A 23043-nucleotide genomic window follows, 5' to 3' on the forward strand; every position below is an offset into this window, starting at 1 on the left:
TGAAATGTTGAGCTTGATTTATGCAGAGAGATTTTATGCGTGTCAATAAAAGTGTAGGAGACATCCTAATTCAGCAGTACTTTTTGGTTTGTTGGGTTTCTTGAAAGAACATTTTTGCAGTGATGGAATACAAATAATTTTAATTATGATAAGAATATTGTTAATGTAAACTCCCTTGTGTCTTTTCTAAGGCAAAATACCTAAGGCATTTTCTATGCAGCAAACACAAGAATACCTGAAATAAGTGATGTTAAGGAGTAGAGGAAATACAACATTAAAAGATAGCATGCTGTGAAAACAGGATCAACCACGTTGCATACAACTAACTGAAAGACAAACTAATTTTTCAGGGTTTGTTTTTAATTATGTATCTTAATATCAAAAGTGGAGGTATTTCTTGTTTCAGTTCCCATCACAAACTGGATTCAAAGAATTGTCTATCTTAATTTTACAACTCTGTGATAAGGAAACTGGCACAACATTTAGCAAGTTTCTTCAACAGTTAAAAATCTGCATGTTACTTTGAAGCCTAAGGTTCCAGACACTGAATCTTGCTCATCTTTGTCTATCAGAATGAAGATGCCTTACACAGACACTTCTAAACTGATATCTGAACCCCCATTAAGTTTTCCTTTAATGAAGTAAGAAGACTGAGTTACTTGAATTTTCTGGTACAAGACATGATTTCCTATCACTCCTGTGGTTCTTCTCTGAACACTTTCCAGTTTTCAGCACCCTGCTTGAAGTGTTGATAGGAAAACTGAACATGATATGATTGTAACTCCACGGCCAACCTGAATGGAAATCTACTCAGCATCCCTCCTTCATAAATACAAGGACCTCTTTCATGTCTGGGCCCCAGCATTAGGCTGGGAACTTCCAGTCCGTTGAATAACTACTGTGATACTCAATCATACTCAATAGTAACTTTAACAAAAGTAAGTTACTATTGTCAGGGCATATATTCTTTGCTTTTTGAATTATGCCTTTACTTTTACCATAGAGAAACATGCACTGTTATAAACTTCACCATGCAATCCAGTTCACTTTTTATTATTTGACATTGCTCTACTATTTGCACTTTTTTTCCCAACTTTATCAGTTATAATTTTATGTTCCATTCTAGGCCATGGGTAAAATATATAAAAAGCCTATAACAAAGCAGTAACACTTGAAGAACCTTACCTAAATAGCAATTTGTGATTTCCAGTAGCTGAAGCTCCCTTTTACCTCATTCAGATTTATGGACCATAGGCAAGCCTTTCTGAAAATACCTTTTTATTTTCACATGGAGAACTCCAGTATGCAAAGTCAGACTTTAACAGTAATTAAAGCTGGCTTTTATTAGAGAAACTAAACAGTTCCCTATTTAATTAGCAAAAATTTAAAGAATCTGAAACACGCAAAAAGCAGAGAACTGCATTATAATTTTTTTCTATCCATGTAATATTTTCACATGAGAAGAAAAAAGCCAAAGTCATGTATGAATATATATATATAATATTTCAAAAACATTGGGGATGAAATTTTGACCAAGTTATACGTGCTATGTGTAGAAATGATTCTAGTAACAAAGCAGTTTTAATTTCTATGCATCATAAAGTCTGTTGTCATAAGTAAAACAAGGATGTTGAGGTTTTAGCATGGTTTGCGGGGGCATAACAAAGTTACATCTGTTTCTAAGATAGCACTTAGCTACAATGTGCCAGTGTGGTTAGCAGAAAATATGTAGAGTGAAGAGACACAACATTATTTGCCTGAAGTGATAAGCTTACTGGGTTCTATTCTGAGCTTCGTATATCACATATAGATGCTCTGATCTGCTACTGCTAGACTACCAACTTTCCTTTCAAAATTTGACTGTCTTTAATCAACAAAGAAACAAACCTGCCATTATTGACATCAGTAAGTTCTAAAAATCTGACAGAATGTTTATTATTTTATCATGACAGGAAACAGAATGTATTTTTCTGACATGCCAGTCATTGTCTAAGTATAACTATGCCAGTTTCTCTTTTTTGTATGCTGTTACTGCTTTTTTGATACATAATTGTTTTATAACTCAAGCAGGCATTTTAGAAACCTTGTTAGGAACATCCGCAAATGTTATGCATTTACTATTCTATGTCATGCATACTTGACTAGAAAGTAATAAAGATATATTGAAAATATAAAAGTATTCCGTGCAAATAATACTTCTCAACAAAGGGCAAAGGTTTGTGGTTCCCTGCATTAGCTGACTTCAGTCAGACTATTTGTATTGTTAGAGAGCGTCATATGCTTGAGTACTTTGCTGAATCAAACCAGGGAAAGGAAGCTTTAAATGTTTTGTGTAATTGTTACCAGGGTACTGCTAAATGCAGAAAAAAAATACACCAGAATGACAGAGCAGTGTTCAGCTATAAGTAGGCATCTTGGAAGTATTTACTTATTATGTTTCTAAGTGAGTAAGACAATGTACAATGCACAAGGTTTGCTAACAACTTGGCCAGCTGACAGATTGCAAATTAGAAGATACACTGTGTTTACATAATCACAGTTACCTACTTGCTATGTTCCGTCTTCAGAAAAATTGAAACTGTAGATCAGAAGAATGAGTACCACCAAAAACTGAGGATTTATGAGACATCTCAATGTTGAATTCCAGAGGAATTAATTACAAAGAGTGTTCTAAGTAAAAAGTTCCATGAAAAAATAGTTCTTATCATCTTATAGTTAGCCATCACTAGCCACAAGAGAACAGAAAAGTTGAACAAAACTGCAAGGAAACACAAACATTCCATTGACAAGAAAATTTCTGTGAAAACTGTTCCAGAACAACTTCCAGGAAAGCCAATACAAGTCAGACTGGATATAGAAAAAGAAACAATCACTTCAGCATTAATGAAGGAGAACATTTCATCAAGACTCTGCTTAATCTGCCACAGAAGGCAACATCCTCTAGGTGTCATCATGTGCCATAGAGACTGTTAGACAAAGACATACCATAAGCGAAAACCTGCAGTGTGCGTCTGGAGTATATGCTGCCCTTGAATACACTGTGCCGATTAAAAAGGACTTTTAGTCGATTACTGGAAACAGTTGTGAGGAACCCCACTGTAATTCTAGCAACTACTGATATTACGTGCAGAATTAGCAGTGGAACAACAAGTGGTGTAGCGCCTACCTTACCACTTCATTTGGGGCCTGCTCAGTGCAACATGATGGGAGGGGAGGTTATGGGGAGCAGCACTCTTTGCCACCCACACCCTTGGGCTGTGCGTGGTGCTGTGCTGGAGAAAGAGCCTGCAGATTTTTAGCGGGTGCAGCTGAGCTGTAATGCAAGGTTAGAAATACAAAGGTTGGATAACAAAGATTCATCATCTACCCTGTCAAGAAGCACTCCATTTTCCTGTACATGATGTCCTTCTGGTAGTTTTTCCTAAACTTAGAGGAAATAGTGTTTTCATTTACTTATTTTGTTAGCTATGAATTGCCATGTTTTTAAAAATTAATTGATTACAACATTTAATTAATTAAAATTAATGAACTAATAAACTATACATACAACAAAAGATGACCAGATATTTTAGCTCACTTACAAGAACTGGACATATTCTGTTCATATACAAATTATTAATGAACACACTATCAGCGCTATTTAAATTCAGAAATTGGTTTAATTTTATTTAAAGTATCATCAGATTATTTAATATGAACTAACCATAACTTTCCCTGTTTGTTTTTTTTTTTTAATTGCAAGGAACAGAAAATGTGTAATTGCAATGAGATTTTGCTCTCGCAATAAACAAACAACCCTTTCCCACAGAAGAGAGGACTGGACATTTAAGACACATTTCTTACAAACCCAGCCCCCCCATTTCTTAATGTTCATGAACAACAATTTTTCATAATCTGATGTCTTTACATGTAGTGTTTTTTCCATCTGTTGACTATGCTTGTTCAGATCTTTGGAGAAAGATTTTAATATCCTATGAAAAGGAAAACAAAATGTTAAAAGGTCACTTAATGCTGCAGCCCAATCTACCTTAAAACTTGTCATTATAATGCCTGTCTTTTCATGGGGTGAGCTTTCCAGGTAATTACTACAATGATGAAAAACTAACTTCAGATACTATAAATTACACTTCCCTAGGTTACATAAGATGTCTTCCAGAAGGGCACTAAAAACAACTCTGTCATTCAGCTTACGCGCTATGTACGTTCAATGCACTAATGAAACCATAAACATACAGTGATAATTGTGGAAAGAACATTCTTAATGGCAAGTTCTAAAAGAGTTCCTGAGGTATCACTAATATCACTGAGATGATGTTTTCATGTTATCCACACAACATCATTGCCCTCAGTGCTTTTACAAAACTATGGGGAATTAAAACGCAATTCTTAAAGTAAGAAGACATCTTAAGCTTTGGCTTAAACTTTGCAGCAAAGAGAGGTATTAAGACTGTTGTTTAAACCAGCAAATATTTAGAACATACAGAGACAAACTCTTCAGTAAAGTTTCTTTTTTTGTATGTCATATCTTGGTCTGAACTTAAACAACACTTCAAGGAAATGGAAATAAAAGAAAATATGTAACATCTGGAATAGTACATACCCACATTTAGTTCATTTTTTGTGCAGTTCTGCAGTCTTTATAACACAGTTCGATTTGTTAATTTTCAATAATTTTATATTAGCACAATCTTGTCTATTTCCAGTTTCAGCAATACTATCCATTGTGTAAGAAGCACGAACAAAAAATTTTTGATTTAAAAAAAAATAATGTGCTGAATGTTTAATACAAATAGCAATTAAACTTCCTAGCATTTTCTGGTATTGTCAGTAAGAACATTTTTCCTTTAGGAGAATAATAAACAGTCAGAATTTTTATAAAATAAATTAGTTTAAATTAAAATACATACTCCAACATGCATTTTGTGCATATTTGGAAAATACACCCTTTTTTCAAAAGCAGAAACTGCCTGTATGTAATGATGCCTCACATGCCTTGCAAAATATCAGGAGCATTTCCGTGAATACAGAAGAACCATGTTAAAGCACAATTTTACCAGTCCTTTGTTTTAGAAAGTAGTACTAACATCTATCTTTGACTATAAGAAGGTCTTCAGTTTAAGAAGGCCTTTTTCAGGACATTGAGTCAGAAAAAAGAGTTTCAATTCCGGTTAGACAAAAGTAAATGTTAGCAAATGGAACCTTCAGCAAGTTCATTATCAGTACTTATCATTACCACATGAAGTAGATGAGGATCTCAGTAAACTGTAGTGCTCTGGCATGACAGAATGTGAATTTTATTATGAGAATTCTAAATATAAAGTACAAGGCTATATTCCTGTAAAAAATAAGTTTGAGAAAGCTACTGTTGTCATTATGGAGCAAATGATATACAGAGACACATCCAATACTGTCCTTGTGTTCATGTGTGTGGGAAGCAGAAATTTTATACTGTAGCAATGGCACATAAATATATGTTAAATATCAATACAAAAGTAAGAATGGTATGATTGAAAATTGTAATCTCATGCAGAAAAGAGAGTGACAGAACAGCATTTAAGACTGTGTTAAGAATGAAAAACAGTTTCCTCTGGATAGGTTTTCTTTATGTAACTACTAGTTTTACAGAGGAAACCAAAACTAAATAACCTCAAAACACTGGAGAAATAGTACTCCAACAGATTTACTATGGCTATGTTTAGGGAAGCAAAATTAATGTTTCTGTTACATGAATAGATACTTTTATCATTTTTTAATGTAAGGAAAACTATTTTTCATATGTATTTGCATTTCCTAAGATTTTTTTTGATGGAATACATGAGAACCATAACATAGGTCTCTCTTTTAAACTAGGTATTCAAACACTAAGTTAAATTTTCTTTTGCACACTGGGACATTTAAAAGACCACATGAAAAAGGCTTCTCCAGTTTCATAAGTATTACAAATATTGCCTATGAGTAGACAGTGATTCAGCAGTGCTTTATTCTGCCAAAGCATTGACTATGAACTATATAGTCCATCTCATAAACCTTACTGAATATAATTTGTACGAACTCTCCCTGGACAGAAAGAATTTTTACTTTGTTAAATGGTACATGAAGTCCTGAATGTTTGTTAAGTTGTGTAATATTGTTATGGATCTGATGATCTTAGAGGTCCATTCCAACCAATGGTTTTATGAAATGGCTGCTGTGAATATAAACAGAGTTTGTAATAATTGTTCAACACGCTAATAATTTTTTTTTGATAAAGACATGTTAACTACACATTATGAGAATTCCTCTCTCAGTGGGACTCCTATTTGAATGAACATCTGAGTAACGTTACTGAAATGACTATCAAAACAAAAAATAAAAGCAGCAATAATATGACAATTAATTTAGAAGGAACAAGCTTGATGTAAGGGCCTATGTTAAATGCATTCAAAATATAGATGCAGAGAAATATGATGTGATATCCCTATCTTCAAAACTAGAGGTCTTTTTAAATGGACTATTCAGGATTTGAAAGCAGAATAAAAAATGTAACATAACATTATCAAATGCATAACAGCTTTGATAGCAACAAACTGAATGTTAATTATCAAACTACCTTGTTATCCTCAGTCATTATAAGAATGTAGTCCACTCAAAACAACAGATTAATGTATGCATTAAGAATTATAGAAGTAAAACATATTCCAGAATCTTTATTTCAATTTATCACAATCAAAATGCAGAGTTACTAAAATATGTGGGTGTTTCTCTATTACTGTACCTGTGACAGTCTCAGGATAGAGGCAAATTTTGTAACAAGAATGAAGAAGACCCCTTAATAGATCAACCTTAATAGACAAATCTATGCAGTGGAAAAAGCAGAGTCGCTTGCTTCTTCCATCTGAATCAGCTGGTCTAATAAAAATATTCTCTTATTTATTATTAAATGTATATAAAGACAATTTAGTGCATTCATTTACTGACCAAAAAAAAAGTGGATACATTTAGTCACATATAGGTATGGTCTAACTATTTTAAAGGAATATATTTCATCTGATAAGTGAAAAAAATGTGTTCATAATGGCAAACACTTGAAAGTTCTATCCAGGACCAGAAAGAGTTCTAATCAGGACAGAAAAGACTGAATAAACAAGTAATAGAATTTCCAGGCTTATTAATTTGTTGGATTTGTACTGAGGTTAACAGAAAGGTCATCATCATGTAGCATGTTGCCAACCCACTGGTATACAAACGGAGAAAACAAACTCCCTACAAAAGGCAAGAATATATCTCATCTGAAGAAAATACTTTTATCAGAGATAGTATTGGTTAAAATTGAACAAGTCATCAAGAGGCCAAAGGAATCAGGTGCCCTAACTTGAATTAAAAAAAAAAAAATTTGTAAGCTAGCTATTTGATTTACAGTTTTCAGCAAAACATTTTCTTTTCCACTGTTTATCACTGCAGTAGTAGAAACATTTTAACCTTAGAAACCACACCCTAACTTGCTATATTTATCTTGTAAAAGATCTCAAAATAACAGTACTGTGGTTGAATGCAATTTTTATAGAGATTTTTTATAATCTCAGGAGAATTTCTGAAAAAATAAGTGATGCTAAAAATATAGTTTACTTACTTCTGAAGTTTTGGGAATAAAAAAGTTCACCTGTTCACGAGATATAGAATTGTCAGAGGAAAACTGTTCTTGGAGTTCATATGCTTTTGACCAGAATCCTAACCTACATAAAACAACAGCCACTGGGTATCTATGCCTGTTTGCTGCTCAATATAATAATTTGCTATAAAGCTGAGCAAGAACCTGTGGTCTTAGCTCTTCCCCAGTTAGTCAGAATTTGAAAGTAAGACTGTGAAGTGTTGATTTCATGCATAAAACAGTAGCCTGCATTTACCAGTACAGTCAAGGAGTATCTTCCCTTTTTAAGTACAGAAACCATAAAGCACAGTATTTGAGATACAGTAAGTATAAGCCCTTGCAAGAGGAAATTCTAACTATTACAAATGAAAACTGAAGCTCTGCATCATCTAACTGTCAAGTCAGGAGATACTGGCATCAAATGCATTTGCCAAATAAGTAGAAAAATGTATTATTTAAATGCAATGATACCAATGTATCTTTGGTAGGCAAGCTGTGCAAATTCCTTTGGGCCAGAGCATGTGCACTGAAACCCCCAGGCACTGTGAAGATTCATATACAATAGCTTCTCTCCTACACCTTTTCTCACAGACTGACAATTTTTATAACTGTAGTGCCCTGAACATATCCTACCAGCCACAAATAATGTAAGTGGTTGATGGTAGCTAACAAATTTTAAACATATACTACAAGCTACTCTTCAAGCTATATAACATACTTCCTCCTGAAAGTAGTATATGAAGATTAGAAATTTTGATAAAGAATAATCTCTGTGCTCTTGGTATTCAGCTATCGGTTAGTCTGAAAAGGTTTTAAAAAGAAGTTCCCTTCCCTGTAAATAGCAGTGTATATGCATATGGAATTACACAGTTTACATCCTAGTTAAGTGTTACCTTAGGTTGCATCACTTTTGGTCTTCATGGGGATGTTAAATGTTGCAAAGCAAGTGAGGTGTTTGTGTAAAGAACAGTTCTGGAGATGGATCATGTATAGAACACAGAGAACTAGTTTAAGAAATGCTTCGGTCTACAAGAAATTCAGTGAAGCTGGAAAAAATGTTCAATTAGGAAATGTAGTACTTGATAAGATAAAAAGGGTCAAGAAGAGGGAAGGGAAGGGAAGGGAAGGGAAGGGAAGGGAAGGGAAGGGAAGGGAAGGGAAGGGAAGGGAAGGGAAGGGAAGGGAAGGGAAGGGAAGGGAAGGGAAGGGAAGGGAAGGGAAGGGAAGGGAAGGGAAGGGAAGGGAAGGGAAGGGAAGGGAAGGGAAGGGAAGGGAAGGGAAGGGAAGGGAAGGGAAGGGAAGGGAAGGGAAGGGAAGGGAAGGGAAGGGAAGGGAAGGGAAGGGAAGGGAAGGGAAGGGAAGGGAAGGGAAGGGAAGGGAAGGGAAGGGAAGGGAAGGGAAGGGAAGGGAAGGGAAGGGAAGGGAAGGGAAGGGAAGGGAAGGGAAGGGAAGGGAAGGGAAGGGAAGGGAAGGGAAGGGAAGGGAAGGGAAGGGAAGGGAAGGGAAGGGAAGGGAAGGGAAGGGAAGGGAAGGGGAGGAATGATCTAACATTCCATGGTATCTATCTTCTCAAATTGGCTGAGACAGGCACGATAGATACTCATTAATATTATCTTCAGTTCTGTTGTCTTTGTCTTACATTTTCCTTTTGTACCTCTTCCTACCATAGCAAGTACATTTTTAACCCTTACTTTGACAAAATACATGTATTCTTTTATTCTTGTATCTTGTATCTTCTTATATCTTTTACTAGCAATGATTATGAATGATATAATAAATGCTGGGCACTTCACTTCTTACAGGTGATAAATATACATAAGAAATAGCAAAGTTACTCCTAGAGTATCATGTATCTTATTCTGAGTTACTGTTTGTGGGATGCTGTGTGGCTCTGCTGATGAGTATCTCAAATTTGTGAAGACTGTTTATGTTTGATCTTTGGGCATGCAAATGCAAATAGTTTTTCATCTTGTCTCACAATATTTTCTTACGTTCTGTATATCATGGATTTTTGCCAAAGTTCAACACGTTTAATAAGTTGATAGTCTGGCCCAAACTTGCCTTATGTGCAACTGTTGTGATGTATATTTAGACATAAGTGTAGGTTATAGGGAAGCTCTAGAGTATGGCAGGGAAGAATATTTGAACCTTTACTACCTCTGCATGCCCTTTTCTGCAGACTGGTTGGCCTGGGATGTGATGTGTTCTATCACTATCCCATACTGGCTTGCAATAAGAACCTGTTGGGAAGATAATTCAACTAGGCTCCTTCCTATGGGTGGGAGGAAAGGCAATGCCACATGTGACAAAGCAGCAGAAAACCTGTAGGCAGTTATAGGCCAGCAAGACAGGTATAAAACAACAGGTCAGAAAGCAGTGCAGTCTTTGATGGATGGAATTTTCATGCAAAACAATACAACTGATCCAATCTACAACTTGCCATGCTGTATACCTGGTTTACACTGCAAATCGGCAGTAGCTAAATTAATTCCATTTACATTTCTGGGATAATGCAAATTTCGATGAGTGTACTTACAAAGTTCTTGGTCCCAGAAAGCAATACTTACAGGAAGCTTGTATTCTTGGTACCTGTTGATCAAGTCTTGAATGAAAGGATGCTTCAAAAGGAGTGCAACTGGAATGAGTGTCAGATCTTCAGTGCCTAATTCTTTGTATATTTTGATGAAATGCTTTAAGAAAAAATATGTTGTTGATTTATTAAGAGTTTAAAAAAATTTGGGGAAAAGCGAAGATTGCAGCACATATTTATTTAACATATATGCAAGTTACAAAACCTTTAAATCACCCAGCCTACCTTTTCATAGCTGCCTTCCTTCTCCAGATTACTAAATCTATGATTATCTTCACTTCCTCCAGTATGAAACACTTTGAGTAGAGTTGCTATTGAAATTATTCCTTCACTCATGTAATTCAAAATTTCTTTTTCATCTTCTATGAAAGTTTTCTCATTTGCCACTAAGTTGGTATAAGGAAACACCTAAGAAAATAAAGCGTAAGTATAATACTTGGTGACAAATAGTCTGTCAGTGGGTCAACAGTTTAAGTTAGACATTCATTAAGGATCAGTGTATTATAATTCCAAACTTTGGTTCTTACAAAACAAAAATCATCAACTCACACAAAATTATCTACTGAACTATAGGATGAAGGAAGAGGGTCCAGAAATATCCGTAATGTTGGTGTTACTAGAAATTTAATAAACAGCTTTTTCCAGGAAAGTGGCCAACATTCCACTGAGTAATTAATACTCTTCAGAGTAATAAAACATAAAAATACTTAATAGTTACAAATTACAATACTGTACCAAGAACTTTGTGTTTGTTTAAGAAGTAAACTTGGTAATTCTGGATGTTCATATGAAAAAAGCAGCATGAACTTTCTAGTCCAAATCAAGGAGTCACTACAATGACTTTATTTTGGCTAACAGTTAACAGAGGCTCATCATCTCTCCACAGAAAAAGATGAAAGGGCTTTATGCAGAAAACCTAAAAGTTTGCTATGAACAAGCAATGAGGTATTTCTGTGGTGATATTAAAGATGGCCAAAGAGAAAAACAAAACAAAATGAAACAAAACCAAACACTGTAGAGATTTGTGAGCACAAATATGACAAACGACTTTACATAGATGAACAATGCATTGAATAGATTACCACTGTGTAGACTAACCACTAACAACATCAGGAAATTCCATTTAATTGAACGTATCATTTCTTTCCTCACTAGGAGGGAGAAACTGCTGAGATTCAGTCACACTTGTGCTACATGTCTTAGGCCATAATACATGTCTTTTTCAACACAGGAGGAGTAGAGTCATTGATACATTCATTTTAACACTCAACGGTGGAGATTGCACAAATATGATCACTTAGGTTTTTCTATCCCCCACTGTACTGTTTATATTTAGCTATAAGACCTACACAACCATTAACAAAATTATTGAGACTTAAAAGATAAGCAATTTAAGTCAAATGGTCTTTGCTATGAAGTTAGTAAAAGTTACAAAAGTCTGTAGAATATGTTTGTCTGTCTTCTATTAACATCACTGAAGTTTCAGGTGTTATTTCTGTAGGCAGCTATTGATGAGAAGTCATTACAAGTATCAGCACAGAAAAAGAAAAAGAGAAGCGGCAACTTAAATTAGATGTTGCTGTATAAGTGCCTAGTTATAAGCTGGCTATCTAAGGTGTATTACAAAACTTTGAGATGAGCTAGATAGCTCTTTATATTCCACTGATGAATATTCCACTGACAGTATTTACTAGATTTCCAGTACCTGTAGTAAGAACTGGGATATTTAGATCACATGTAAACATCCACAGTTTAGATAAATGTTTAGGTTCTTAATTTGGTGCTGAAAATCATTTCGGACATCTGCAGGGATCTATGTCTTTCTCTTTGATGGAGCTTGACTCAAACATGATGCAATACCAACTCATCATTTACTTTTTGTCCCCTTGTGGTTGTGGAATATCCTGCATGAGATTCTGGCCCTATTGAAGCCAATGGTGAAAACTCACTTCAGTGGAACAGGATTTTGTTCTCTTTTTTTTGGCATTCAACATTATTGTTGAAGTGTACACATATGGAACACAAGGCATAAGAAGAAAAAAAAGATTAAAATTATGTTCTATCAGCCCTGCAATTCTGAGCATTAAGCTATAAAACATGACTATAAAGTCAAACAGAATTCACACGTGCAAGATGTTAATTTAGCATCTAATTCTTAGATATTTCTAGGTTTCTAAGGGACCTCCCAAGATGAATAAGGCACAAAAACTGTCTATATAGATCATTGTGATACATACATCAGACGTAGCACAGATTCACAGAGCCAGTACACTGAGTAGAAAATTAAGCATGAGGAAATTCTCAGGTTGGATGGGGTATACATGTTGCTCCTCAGAGATATGTTGTTAATTCTAGTCTGAAGGGAGCTGTTTCCCTTCACCTGTGACTCACAGCCTTAAGAAGTCATTGACAAACAGGTGTGATAATACCCGTACAGTTAATTACAATCTTATAAAAGTCCCAACCAAACAGATCAAACCAAGCAGAAAACACTAAGGAGGAAAACAGGTTGTGTTGCTTTATATCCAGCGACATGAGAGTTAGAACTTCCCATTGAAATATGGAAAGTACATCTAGATCTACTGTATGTAATTGGGAGCATTCTGTGCTCTCCTTCTTTCTATGAAATGTGAAAAGGAAATTTTCTAACTCACTCTCTCCCATGGACAAAACTTTGTTGTGACAAATAATAGCAGATACGGGGCAGTACCATAATATATTTTGTCATCCAAAGTGATAAAATGTAAATATGAATATGCTTAGGATTACACTGTGTGGTAAAATAACACCCTTTCTCTACTGTTTCTGGAGAGCACAACTGTTAAATATTAGGCAAATGCCATAGTCACTGTGGTTGTGACAGTATAGCTAAACATTTTGTTACCTAGAAGAGTGAACTCTTTCCAAAGTGTGTACAGATCTTTATTTTATGTCTCAAAATATTACTTATACTTGAAAAATAAGTAGCTGATGCATGCAGTGCACTAATGGCTGTTTCAAGACTTTGAAAATAACACATACTCCAGAAATACTAACAATGTTCAAAAGCCCAGCTCATTTGATGTGACAATATGTCCATCATGACTCTAAAATATTTTTAAAAATTATTTCATATTAAACTAATTATTGGTTATCAATCTTTCTGATTTACAGGTAAATTGAAACTCTTGAAAATAACAACAAAGGTTTATATACCTCTAAATACCCCAAAGAAGCATAGTGGAAAAGAAAGTAGGACCAGCAATAATACCAGGTTTTGTATCTTTAGATGACAATACCATAAGTCACACTACAGTGTAATTCCTGGGGATTGATAGCTGGACTTAATTGTCTAAGATTCAGTCAAAGAATGTCTTCCATTCATCTGTACAAGGAGTAGTTAACAGTAAATATCTTAAACTTTCATTATTATTTGTCAAGCAAATTTTCAGACCTTTGAAAGAATACTTCTGGGCATTATTACCAAAGTCAGTGGAACTATTTGCAGAGTTCCTATTAAGTCAGTGGGACTAGCTGTAAGGACTGGAGCTACCCAGGATAAGAAAATATACAGAAATGTAGCTAATTTATAATTTGCAAGAAACTACTATTCTCCAATATTTTACTCTAATATTTTACCACACATGGAAGAGAAGCTGCTTCTTTTCTATGAATATATGTTCCAGTAGCAATGCTAAGTGCTCTGTAAACACCTTCAACTGGATCAGAGTGGGACGAAAAATAAAGTAGCATCTCAATGTAATTGAGCAGAGCAGGATTTTTTCCAGTATCAGCAAATAAACTGAAGAAAAACTACAAAAAAACAAAAATATGTAAAGTAATTTCTACAAGTGGAAAGACAAATACTGTAGAGAAAAGGATGAAATAAAGTAATGACTGATGATAATTGATATTATCTTTTAAAATGTGTTGAGGCTGTGTAAATCAAGATAAATCAGAAGTGTGTCTGAGTCATTGAGGGAAACAGAAATTGTTGGGTTTTTTTTCTAGATTGAGGACTTTCATGAAACAAGGAGAAAATAATAAAATCTTGTATCATGATAGGAGCAAAAACATTCTCTTGTATCCATATTATTATTACATAATTATGTAATAATTATTATGTATTACCTCACTATTCCATGGAGACTTCTACAAGATTAGATGCAGGGACCATTTGCCTCCCACTCTACAAAGCTAGCTACTGTATAGTAAAATTGATGCAGTTCAAAGGAGAACAAGAATAATTAAGTCTTTCTGAGTAGACTATGATTTAGAATGCTGAAGGACAATTTCTAGGTTCTTTTTTACATTATTTCTAACTTTGAGGTTTTTATACTTGGAAATCATATTCTGAAGCACCACCTGACCTCAAAAACCACTGAAACATTGCAGCAGTTAAGGAAAAAAAGAGACTCAAGAAACTTCTGAATGAGACCTCTCAGGTTAGAATAGTGACTGATCTCTTCAAAATATCTATGTTTTTAATGTTACCTTTATGAGATGTCTTAGCCTATCTAAAGGCAAAGGTTCCGTGCAACGTTTTGTTATGCTTAGATCTTCATTTCCACTAAACCATAAGCCGACCTGATTAAAAAAAAAAAAAAAGTCATTTATTTTCACACATTAAAATTCAGGTCTTTACACTCTGCAATTGTTCAACAGACAGATTACTAAGAGCTTAATTCCTGGACTTAATCAAGCTGAATTTCTTATTAATATACAATGATATCAGAATAATTAAGTAGTTGTCTGTACTTTGTAAGATATTTTGGGAATTACTGAAAATGGAGTAGAATAGAAGTGACTATACTCTTGAAAAAAAGTGAAAATCAACTAGGTATTTATAAACCTACACTGCCCAAGAAGCAGAATATGATGCAGAGTTTCTATGTGTGTTCTGGTTTCTTCCTTTTATGGTATCCTTTGCTACTGCATAGCTTTTTTCCTGAATGTATCTTTGGAAGAAACTGTCCACACACTTCAGTATAATGAAGGACATGGCTCTTCCCATGCTTCCCTGCTCCGAACAAGATTAGGTGTCCTTTAATGCCTACAGAGCTATACCTACAACTGTAAATTAAAAGCGCCCAGAACCAATTCTCTGATATTAGACCCAACAGGAAATCTCAGATAAATCTTACCTTCTAAATCAGGATGACCATGAACAGACTGCCTACAGAAAAATTCACTTGCTTGGAAGTTGCTCATGTTAAACCATGCCAGGTTGTGCAACAACATCACAGTATGGACAATTGAGCACAATTGAGGATGATCCCTAGCACTCTGTAGTCTACTAGTACATATGCAGATTGAGGCGCCAACTGGGGCACCTCAAATTCCCAGTGCAAGTTTCTTCCAGTTATTCTCAATGAATATTTATTATTGTATCTTGTTAAGACAGTAATATAAAATAAAGTTTCATGACATTTTGAATGCATGCAAGTCTCAGTATGAAACAGAGAATAAAGTTTGTTTCCATTTTTATTGAAAGTTTTTAACATTTGAAAAAAATCTCAGTATATTCCCTATTAGGTTAATAGACTAGTATGGAAGATTTCAAATAGTCGGAAATTTTCGTGAATCACAGATGCTAATGATGCTAATAGTCTTTCAGTGCAGGCATTAAGTTAAAATATTGTAACAAAGTTATAAATTTCATTAGCAACATCCTTTCCCACATTTCAGGTGAATTACTACATTCTTGATTATGCAAAATATTGCATTATTATTATGTCTTTTCTTTACAAAGTAAGACAATGAAATAGGACAAAACAGAAAGTTCCAAAAGATTTTCAGAAAGAAAAAGAAATCGGTAAAGCTAGTTTTCTGCTTTTTACCCATATGAATTATCTGGGAAAACAGTAAATTAATAACAAGAAAATAGACATCATGGTGTCTTTGAGATCTTTACCAGAAATATATCAGATGGTTTCTTGTAGATGATACAATCATAATATTAATGATAACAACTGATGAATAATCATTTTACTAACTTTTTTCTATTGCTCTTTCCTTAATTTTATGGACTGCACTGACTCATTAATTCTCTAGTGCACCATGTTCCACAGAACACAAATCCTTTTTTCTCAAGAAATAAATGAAACAAGTATTGTCCTAATAAAATTTACCATGAATTGCTCAAAAAGGATACAACAAACATTGCAATAAAAACTACTCAGATGTTTCTCACCAATTAATTTGAAGTTAGAGGACTAAATTTTACTTGTCTGAAAAACTCTGTTCCTGTTCTTCTCATAAATGTATATGAAAAAATTCCAAACACAGTACTGTCAGTAATATGAACTGTAGCTCCTCATATATAGCAGATATACAGGGGTTTCATGAGGTTTTTAAGTGAAGAAAGTTTTGGCCATATTTTCAAACATGAAATAGGGGAGACAGGTATTACAACTTTTGTCTGCAATATGAAATGGTTGCAGAGAAAAATCTTCAGAGTGACACAGACTGTTGAACTGAGTTGCTTTGGATAGTCTCTGGAGGTTCCCATAGCATTCTCCTGAGCACCTAAGTTATGCACGTGTCTATATAATTATCTTCTGAAAAAGGAGCTTCAGCTGTGGAGTTACTTGTGTGTTTATAAACTTTTTAGTCCTTTCTGGTCTTTAAGCAACTGTATGAGACTGTAGGTTTAGAGTCATCACTCTCACAGAAATTTGGCAGAACTAACAGAGGGTAGGTCTGTAAAGAAACTAGTATACACAATTGCATATATACTGTCATTGACTGAATGTGAGCCAGTTCCAATCCTGAAGTGAGTAAATAAATTGCTTGGTTAATATTATATTTGAACTAGGTTTCTGTGTTAAAAATGTACATTCACAGTCTGCATGTCTTGTAACTGTTAGCTTATTTTTAAACTCTCACACTTCAGTAAAAATTACATCAACAGACAAATACGTGCAGATAGATCTACACATTTTGAGGGTTTTCTGGCTTTGCAGAATTTGTTTCTTTGCTTGTCTGGCCTGGGTAGGGTGCAGGCAGGCACGCCTGGAAGTTGTAAAATAGTCAAAGTAGTTCCAAAACTGACAGGCTTCTGGAATAACACAGCCTCTATATAATTTTTGAAAAAAACTAATTGTAATGGGTCTGCGTGGCAAGGTTTTGGTAGTGGGGGGGGTTACAGGGGTGGCTTCTGTATGAAGCTGCTAGACGTTTCCCCTATGTCAGCTATAGCCAATGCCAGCCGGCTTTAAGACGGACTCGCCGCTGGCCAAAGCCGAGCCCATCAGCGACAGCGTTTTTCACCTCTGTGATAACGTATTTAAGAGAGTGAAAAAGTTGTTGCGCAGCAGTAATTGCAGCGAGTGAGAGGAGTGAGAATATGTGAGAGAAACATCCTGCAGACACCAAGGTCAGTGCAGAAGGAGGGGGAGGAGATGCTCCAGGGGCTGGAGCAGCAATTCCCCTGTGGCCTGTGGTGAAGACCAGGGTGAGGCAGGCTGTGCCCCTGCAGCCCATGGGTGGTGGAGCAGATGACTGCCTACACCCCGTGGAGAGCCGCCATGCCGGAGTAGGTGGGTGCCCGAAGGAAGCTGTGACCCCGTGGGAAGCCTGCACCGGAGCAGGCTCCTGGCAGGACCTGTGGCCCGTGGAGAGAGAGAAGCCCACGCTGGAGCAGGTTTGCTGCCAGAGACCCCGTGAGGGGGGCTCACGCTGGAGCAGTCGGTTCCTGAAGGACTGCACACCATGGAGGAGACCCACGCTGGAGCAGTTCATGGAGATCTGAACCCATGGGAAGACTCAAGCTGGAGAAGTCATGGAGGACTTTCTTCCGTGAGGGGGAGCCCACATTGGAGCAGGGGAAACATGTGAGGAATCCTCCCCTTGAGGAGGAAGAAGCGGCAGAAAACAACAGTGTGATGAAGTGACCCCAACCCCCACTCCCTGTTTTCCCCCCTGTGCCGCTGGGGGAAAGGAGGGAGAAAAATCAGGATCAAAGTTAAGCCTGGGAAAAGAGGGAGGGGTGGGGGGAAGGTGTTTTAATATTTGGTTTTATTTCTCATTACTCCTCTCTGAGTTAATTGGCAATAAATTACATTTTCCTTTAATCGAGTCTGTTTTGCCCGTGACAGTAAATGCTGAGTGATCTCCCTGTCCTTATCTCAACCCCACAAGCTTGTTGATATTTTTTTTTCTCTCCTCTCTCCTGCCCAGTTAAGGAGGGGGAGTGATAGAGTGGCTTTGGTGGGCACCTAGCATTTTGGCCAGGGTCAACCCACCATACTAATACTAGGTGACTGGAAAACAAACTGCAATAAACATTCTATGAAATTTATTAAAAGCAGTTTAAAAATTATTTTGGCAACACCAAAAAATACAAACTGACAAAACTGTAGAACTTTTGTGTTCTATATGCACACACATATAAATCTACATGAATATAAGTATATATGTGATAGATATGGCTAATATACATTAAGAGTGACCCGGCAGTCATCCTAATTATGATTAAGAATTCAAAGTAAAAGTAAGTGAAAATTTAATGAGCAGAATTTTACTAAAAGAAGAAAAATATATTCTTGGTACTCTTTCATGAAACTTTCTTCCTGAAAAACCTTATTGAACCATGTGATGGTTTAAATAGAAGTTGTCTTTAGAGAAAATAATAGATCAAAGAATTTTATAATTTTCCATGTATTCAAGGTCTGAAAAACAATCTTCATTTGCAAAAAATATTGGAAAAATTCTAAAAAGTTTTAATTAAAGTAGAGCTGGTGAGCCCAAACTAAAATACTTATTTCTGTTCGGAGCAAATTTTTTGTCTTTTAGATACAGTGTCAAACAAGGTAATAGTAGCCCAAGTGATCACAGAATAGTTTCTTTGGAAGAATAAGAATTTTCATTTGAAATTAATTTACAGGGAAAGTAGGAAATGTAAGTAAGCTTAATTAGGGGTGAAAAAAAGTAAGCTTAATTAGCCTGATTTGTGGAACTATGCAGAAGATAGAATTAGGCCTTTAATTTCCCGAAGACAATTTTTACTAGAAAGCCCCCTCAAAACCCCAAACATTTAAAATTCAGGCTGAATGTCTTAATGTGAATAAACCCAACAATACATCATTCAATGCAGAGAGTTTAACAAAATAATATTAAGAATTATAACCTGCATACAGTATTCCTGTGTAACAAAGCCTGATCCAGCTACATCAGCAGACTGGAAGGTATTCAGCGTTTTGAGAAGTTGTGTCACAGATGGCACTGGCCAAGGCTGTGCTGCTGCCAGCAAGAATCTGCGCCAGTCCATATGTTCTGAGTTCACTGTGAACGCAGATGCCAGGCTTTGTAACTATAAAAACAAAATAATACATATTGTGAAATATGTGTGCATAAACATACTCCTTCTATATACTATTGTATTGGGTTTGCATGGCAAGGTTTTGATAGCTGGGGGTGGCTTCTGTGAGAAGCTGCTAGAAGCTTCCCCCATGTCCAACAGAGCCAATGCCAGCCAGCTTCAAGGCAAACCCACCATTGGCCAAGGCTGAGCCCATCAGCAAAGGTGGCAGCACATATTTTAGAGCGGTTAAAAACTGCTGCAGAACAGCAGTGGGAGAGAGGAGTGAGAGTATGTGAGAGAAACAGCCCTGCAGACACCAAGGTCAGTAAGAAGGAGGGGGAGGAGATGCCCCAGGCGCCAGAGCAGAGATTCCCCTGCAGCACATGGAGAAGACCACGGTGAGGCAGGATGTCCCCCTGCAGCCCATGGACGGAGAGAGCCAGGTCCCCCTGCTCCATGAGTGGAGCAGATATCCACCTGCAACCCACGGAGGACCCCAAGTTGGAGTGGGCGGACGCCCAAAGGGGGCTGTGACCTCATGGGAAGCCCACGCTGGAGCAGGCTCCTGGCAGGACCTGTGGGGGACCCACGCTGGAGCAGTCTGTTCCTGAAGGACTGCACCCCATGGAAGGGACCCACTCTGGAGCAGTTCGTAAAGAACTGCAGCCCCGTGGGAAGAACTCATGTTGGAGAAGAGTGTGGAGGACTGTCTCCCACAGGAGGGACCTCATGCTGGAGCAAGGGAAGAGTGTGAGGAGTCCTCTTCCTGAGTAGGAAGAAGCGGCACAAATGTGTGCTGAACTGACTGCAACCCCCATTCCCTGTCCCCCTGCACTGCTGAGCAGTGAGGAGGTAGAAAAATTTGGAATAAAGTTAAACCCAGGAAGAAAGGAGGGGTGGGGGGAAGTGTTTTTAAGATCTGTGTTTATTTCTCACTATCCTACTCTGATTTACCCAGTAATAAATAAAATTAATGTTTTTTCCCCATCAAGCCTATTTTGTCCATGATGGTAACTGGTGAGTGATGTCCCTGTCCTTATCTCAGCCCATGAGCCTCTCACTGTATTTTCTCTCCCCTGTCCAGCTGAGAAGGGGAGTGATAGAGCAGCTTTGATGGGCATCTGATGTTCAGCCAGGGTCAACCCACCACAAGTGTACTCGTGGGTTTTTTTTCTGACTAGGATGGACAGGGTTTTACACTGAGATTTCAAATGTGTATAAAGGATAGATATCACAGAATCACAGAATCACAGAATCCCAGAATCACAGAATGGTAGGGGCTGGAAGGGACCTCTGGAGATCATCTAGTCTAGCCCCCCTACTAGAGCAGGATCACCTAAAGCAGGTCGCACAGGATTGTATTCGGGTGGGTTTTGAATATCTCCAGGGAAGGAAACTCCACAACCTCCCTGGGCAGCCTGTTCCAGGGCTCCGTCATCCTTAAGGTAAAGAAGTTGTTCCTCACATTCAGGCAGCACTCCCTGTGCTCCAGTTTGTGCCAGTTGCCCCTTGTCCTGTCGCTGACCACCACAGAAAACAGCCTGGCTCCATCCTCTTGACAGCTGCCCTTTAGATAGTTATAAGTGTTGATAAGGTCCCCTCTCTGTCTCCTCTTCTCCAGGCTAAAGAGCCCCAGGTCTCTCAGCCTTTCCTCATAGGAGAGATGCTCCAGTCCCCTCATCATCTTCGTAGCCCTCTGCTGGACTCTCTCCAGTAGTTCCCTGCCCCTCTTGAACTGGGAAGCCCAGAACTGGACACAGCACTCCAGATGTGGCCTCACCAGGGCAGAGTAGAGGGGGAGGAGAACCTCCCTTGCCCTGCTGGCCATACTCTCCTTCATGCACCACAGGATGCCATTGGTCTTCTTGGCTACAAGGGCACATGGCTGGCTCATGGTTAACTTGCTGTCCAACAGAACTCCCAGGTCCTTCTCCACAGAGCTGCTCTCCAGCAGGTTGACCCCCAACCTTTACAGGTGCACGGGGTTATTCCTCCCCAGGTGCAGAGCCATACACTTGCCCTTGTTGAACCTCATTAGGTTCCTCCCTGCCCAGGTCTCCAGCCTGTCCAGGTCTTGCTGAATGGCAGGACAGCCTTCTGGCATGTCAGCCACTCCTCCCAGTTTTGTGTCATCAGCAAACCTGCTGGTGATACACTCTATCCCTTCATCCAGGCCATTGACGAGTGTGTTGAATAGGACCAGACCCAGTACTGACCCCTGGGGAACACCACTAGTTCCAGGCCTCCAACTAGACTCAGCACCACTGATCACAATCCTCTGAGGTCTGTCCTTCAGCCAGTTCTCAATCCACCTCACTGTCTACTCATCTATCCCACACTTCCTAAGCTTACCTATGAGGATGTGGTGGGAGACAGTGTCAAAAGCCTTGCTGAAGTCGAGGTAGACAACACCACTGCTCTCCCGTCATCCACCCAGCCAGTCATGCCATCATAGAAGGCCATCAGGCCGGTCAAACATTATTTCCCCTTGGTGAATCCATGCTGACTACTCCTGATAATCTTTTCCTCCACTGTTCAGAGGTAGAAGCCAGAATGAGCTGTTGCATCACCTTTCCAGGGATGGAGGTGAGGCTGACTGGTCTGTAGTTCCTCAGATCCTCCTTCTTGCCCTTTTTGGAGACTGGAGTGACACTGGCTTTCCTCCAGTTCTCAGGCACCTCTCCTGTCCTCCATGACCTGTCAGAGATGATGGGGTGCAGCTTAGCAATAACATCTGCCAGCTCCCTCAGCACTTGCCAGTGCACTCCATCGAGGCCCATGGACTTTTGAGTGTCTAGTCCAGCTAAGAGATCCCTAACCCAATCCTCCTCGACCAAGGGGCAGTCTTCCTTCCTCCAGACTTCCTCTCCTGCTTCCAAGATCTGGGATTCCTGAGGACCAGCCTTAGCAGTAAAGACTGAGGCAAAGAAGGCATTCAGTAACTCTGTCTTCTCCATATCCTCAGTCACCAGGTCATCTGCCTTGTTCAGCACCTGCTTCATTCAGCAGTGGGCCCACATTTTCCCTGGTCTTCCTTTTGCTACTGATGTATTTGAAAAATCCCTTCTTGTTGTCTTTGATGTTCCTACCCAGACTTAATTCCAAATGGGCCTTAGCCTTCTTTGTTGCATCCCTGTATACTCTGAAAACATTCCTATATTCCTCCCAAGTGGCCAGTCCTTTTTTTCACATGTTCTAAACTTCCTTCTTCCCTTTGAGTTTTTCCAGGAGCTCCTTGCTCATCCAAGCAGGCCTTCTGCTTCCTTTGCTCAATTTCTTCCTCATAGGGATGCATTGGTTTTGGGCTTGGAGGAAGTGGTGCTTGAATAGCAACCAGCTTTCTTGGGCCCCCCTACCTTCTAGAATCCTAGCCCATGGGATCCCTCCTTTGAAACCGCTAAATTTAGCTCTCTTGAAGTCCAGGGTTGCAATCCTACTGATTGCTCTGCTTCTTCCACGCAGAATCCTCAACTCCACCATCTTGCTGTCACTACAGCCAAGGCTACCCCCAACCTCCACATTCCCAACCAGTCCTTCTTTTTT

General features: G+C 38.0%; 1 protein-coding gene across 1 annotated transcript in view; it reads right to left on the reverse strand.

Annotated features, from left to right (window-relative positions):
• Positions 1 to 3887: 3887 nt before the first annotated feature.
• SPEF2 (sperm flagellar and cilia associated 2) overlaps positions 3888 to 23043 on the reverse strand; it is a 95024-nt gene continuing 75868 nt past the window's right edge. The window contains 6 exon segments of the mRNA XM_086479742.1: positions 3888 to 3971; positions 10195 to 10317; positions 10443 to 10625; positions 13836 to 14009; positions 14691 to 14783; positions 19327 to 19509. Of these exon segments, the coding sequence (XP_086335868.1) occupies positions 3888 to 3971; positions 10195 to 10317; positions 10443 to 10625; positions 13836 to 14009; positions 14691 to 14783; positions 19327 to 19509 (840 nt within the window).

This window comes from Leptosomus discolor, chromosome Z, assembly GCF_034619465.1.
Source record: "Leptosomus discolor isolate bLepDis1 chromosome Z, bLepDis1.hap2, whole genome shotgun sequence".
In the NCBI taxonomy this organism is placed as follows: Eukaryota; Metazoa; Chordata; class Aves; order Leptosomiformes; family Leptosomidae; genus Leptosomus; species Leptosomus discolor.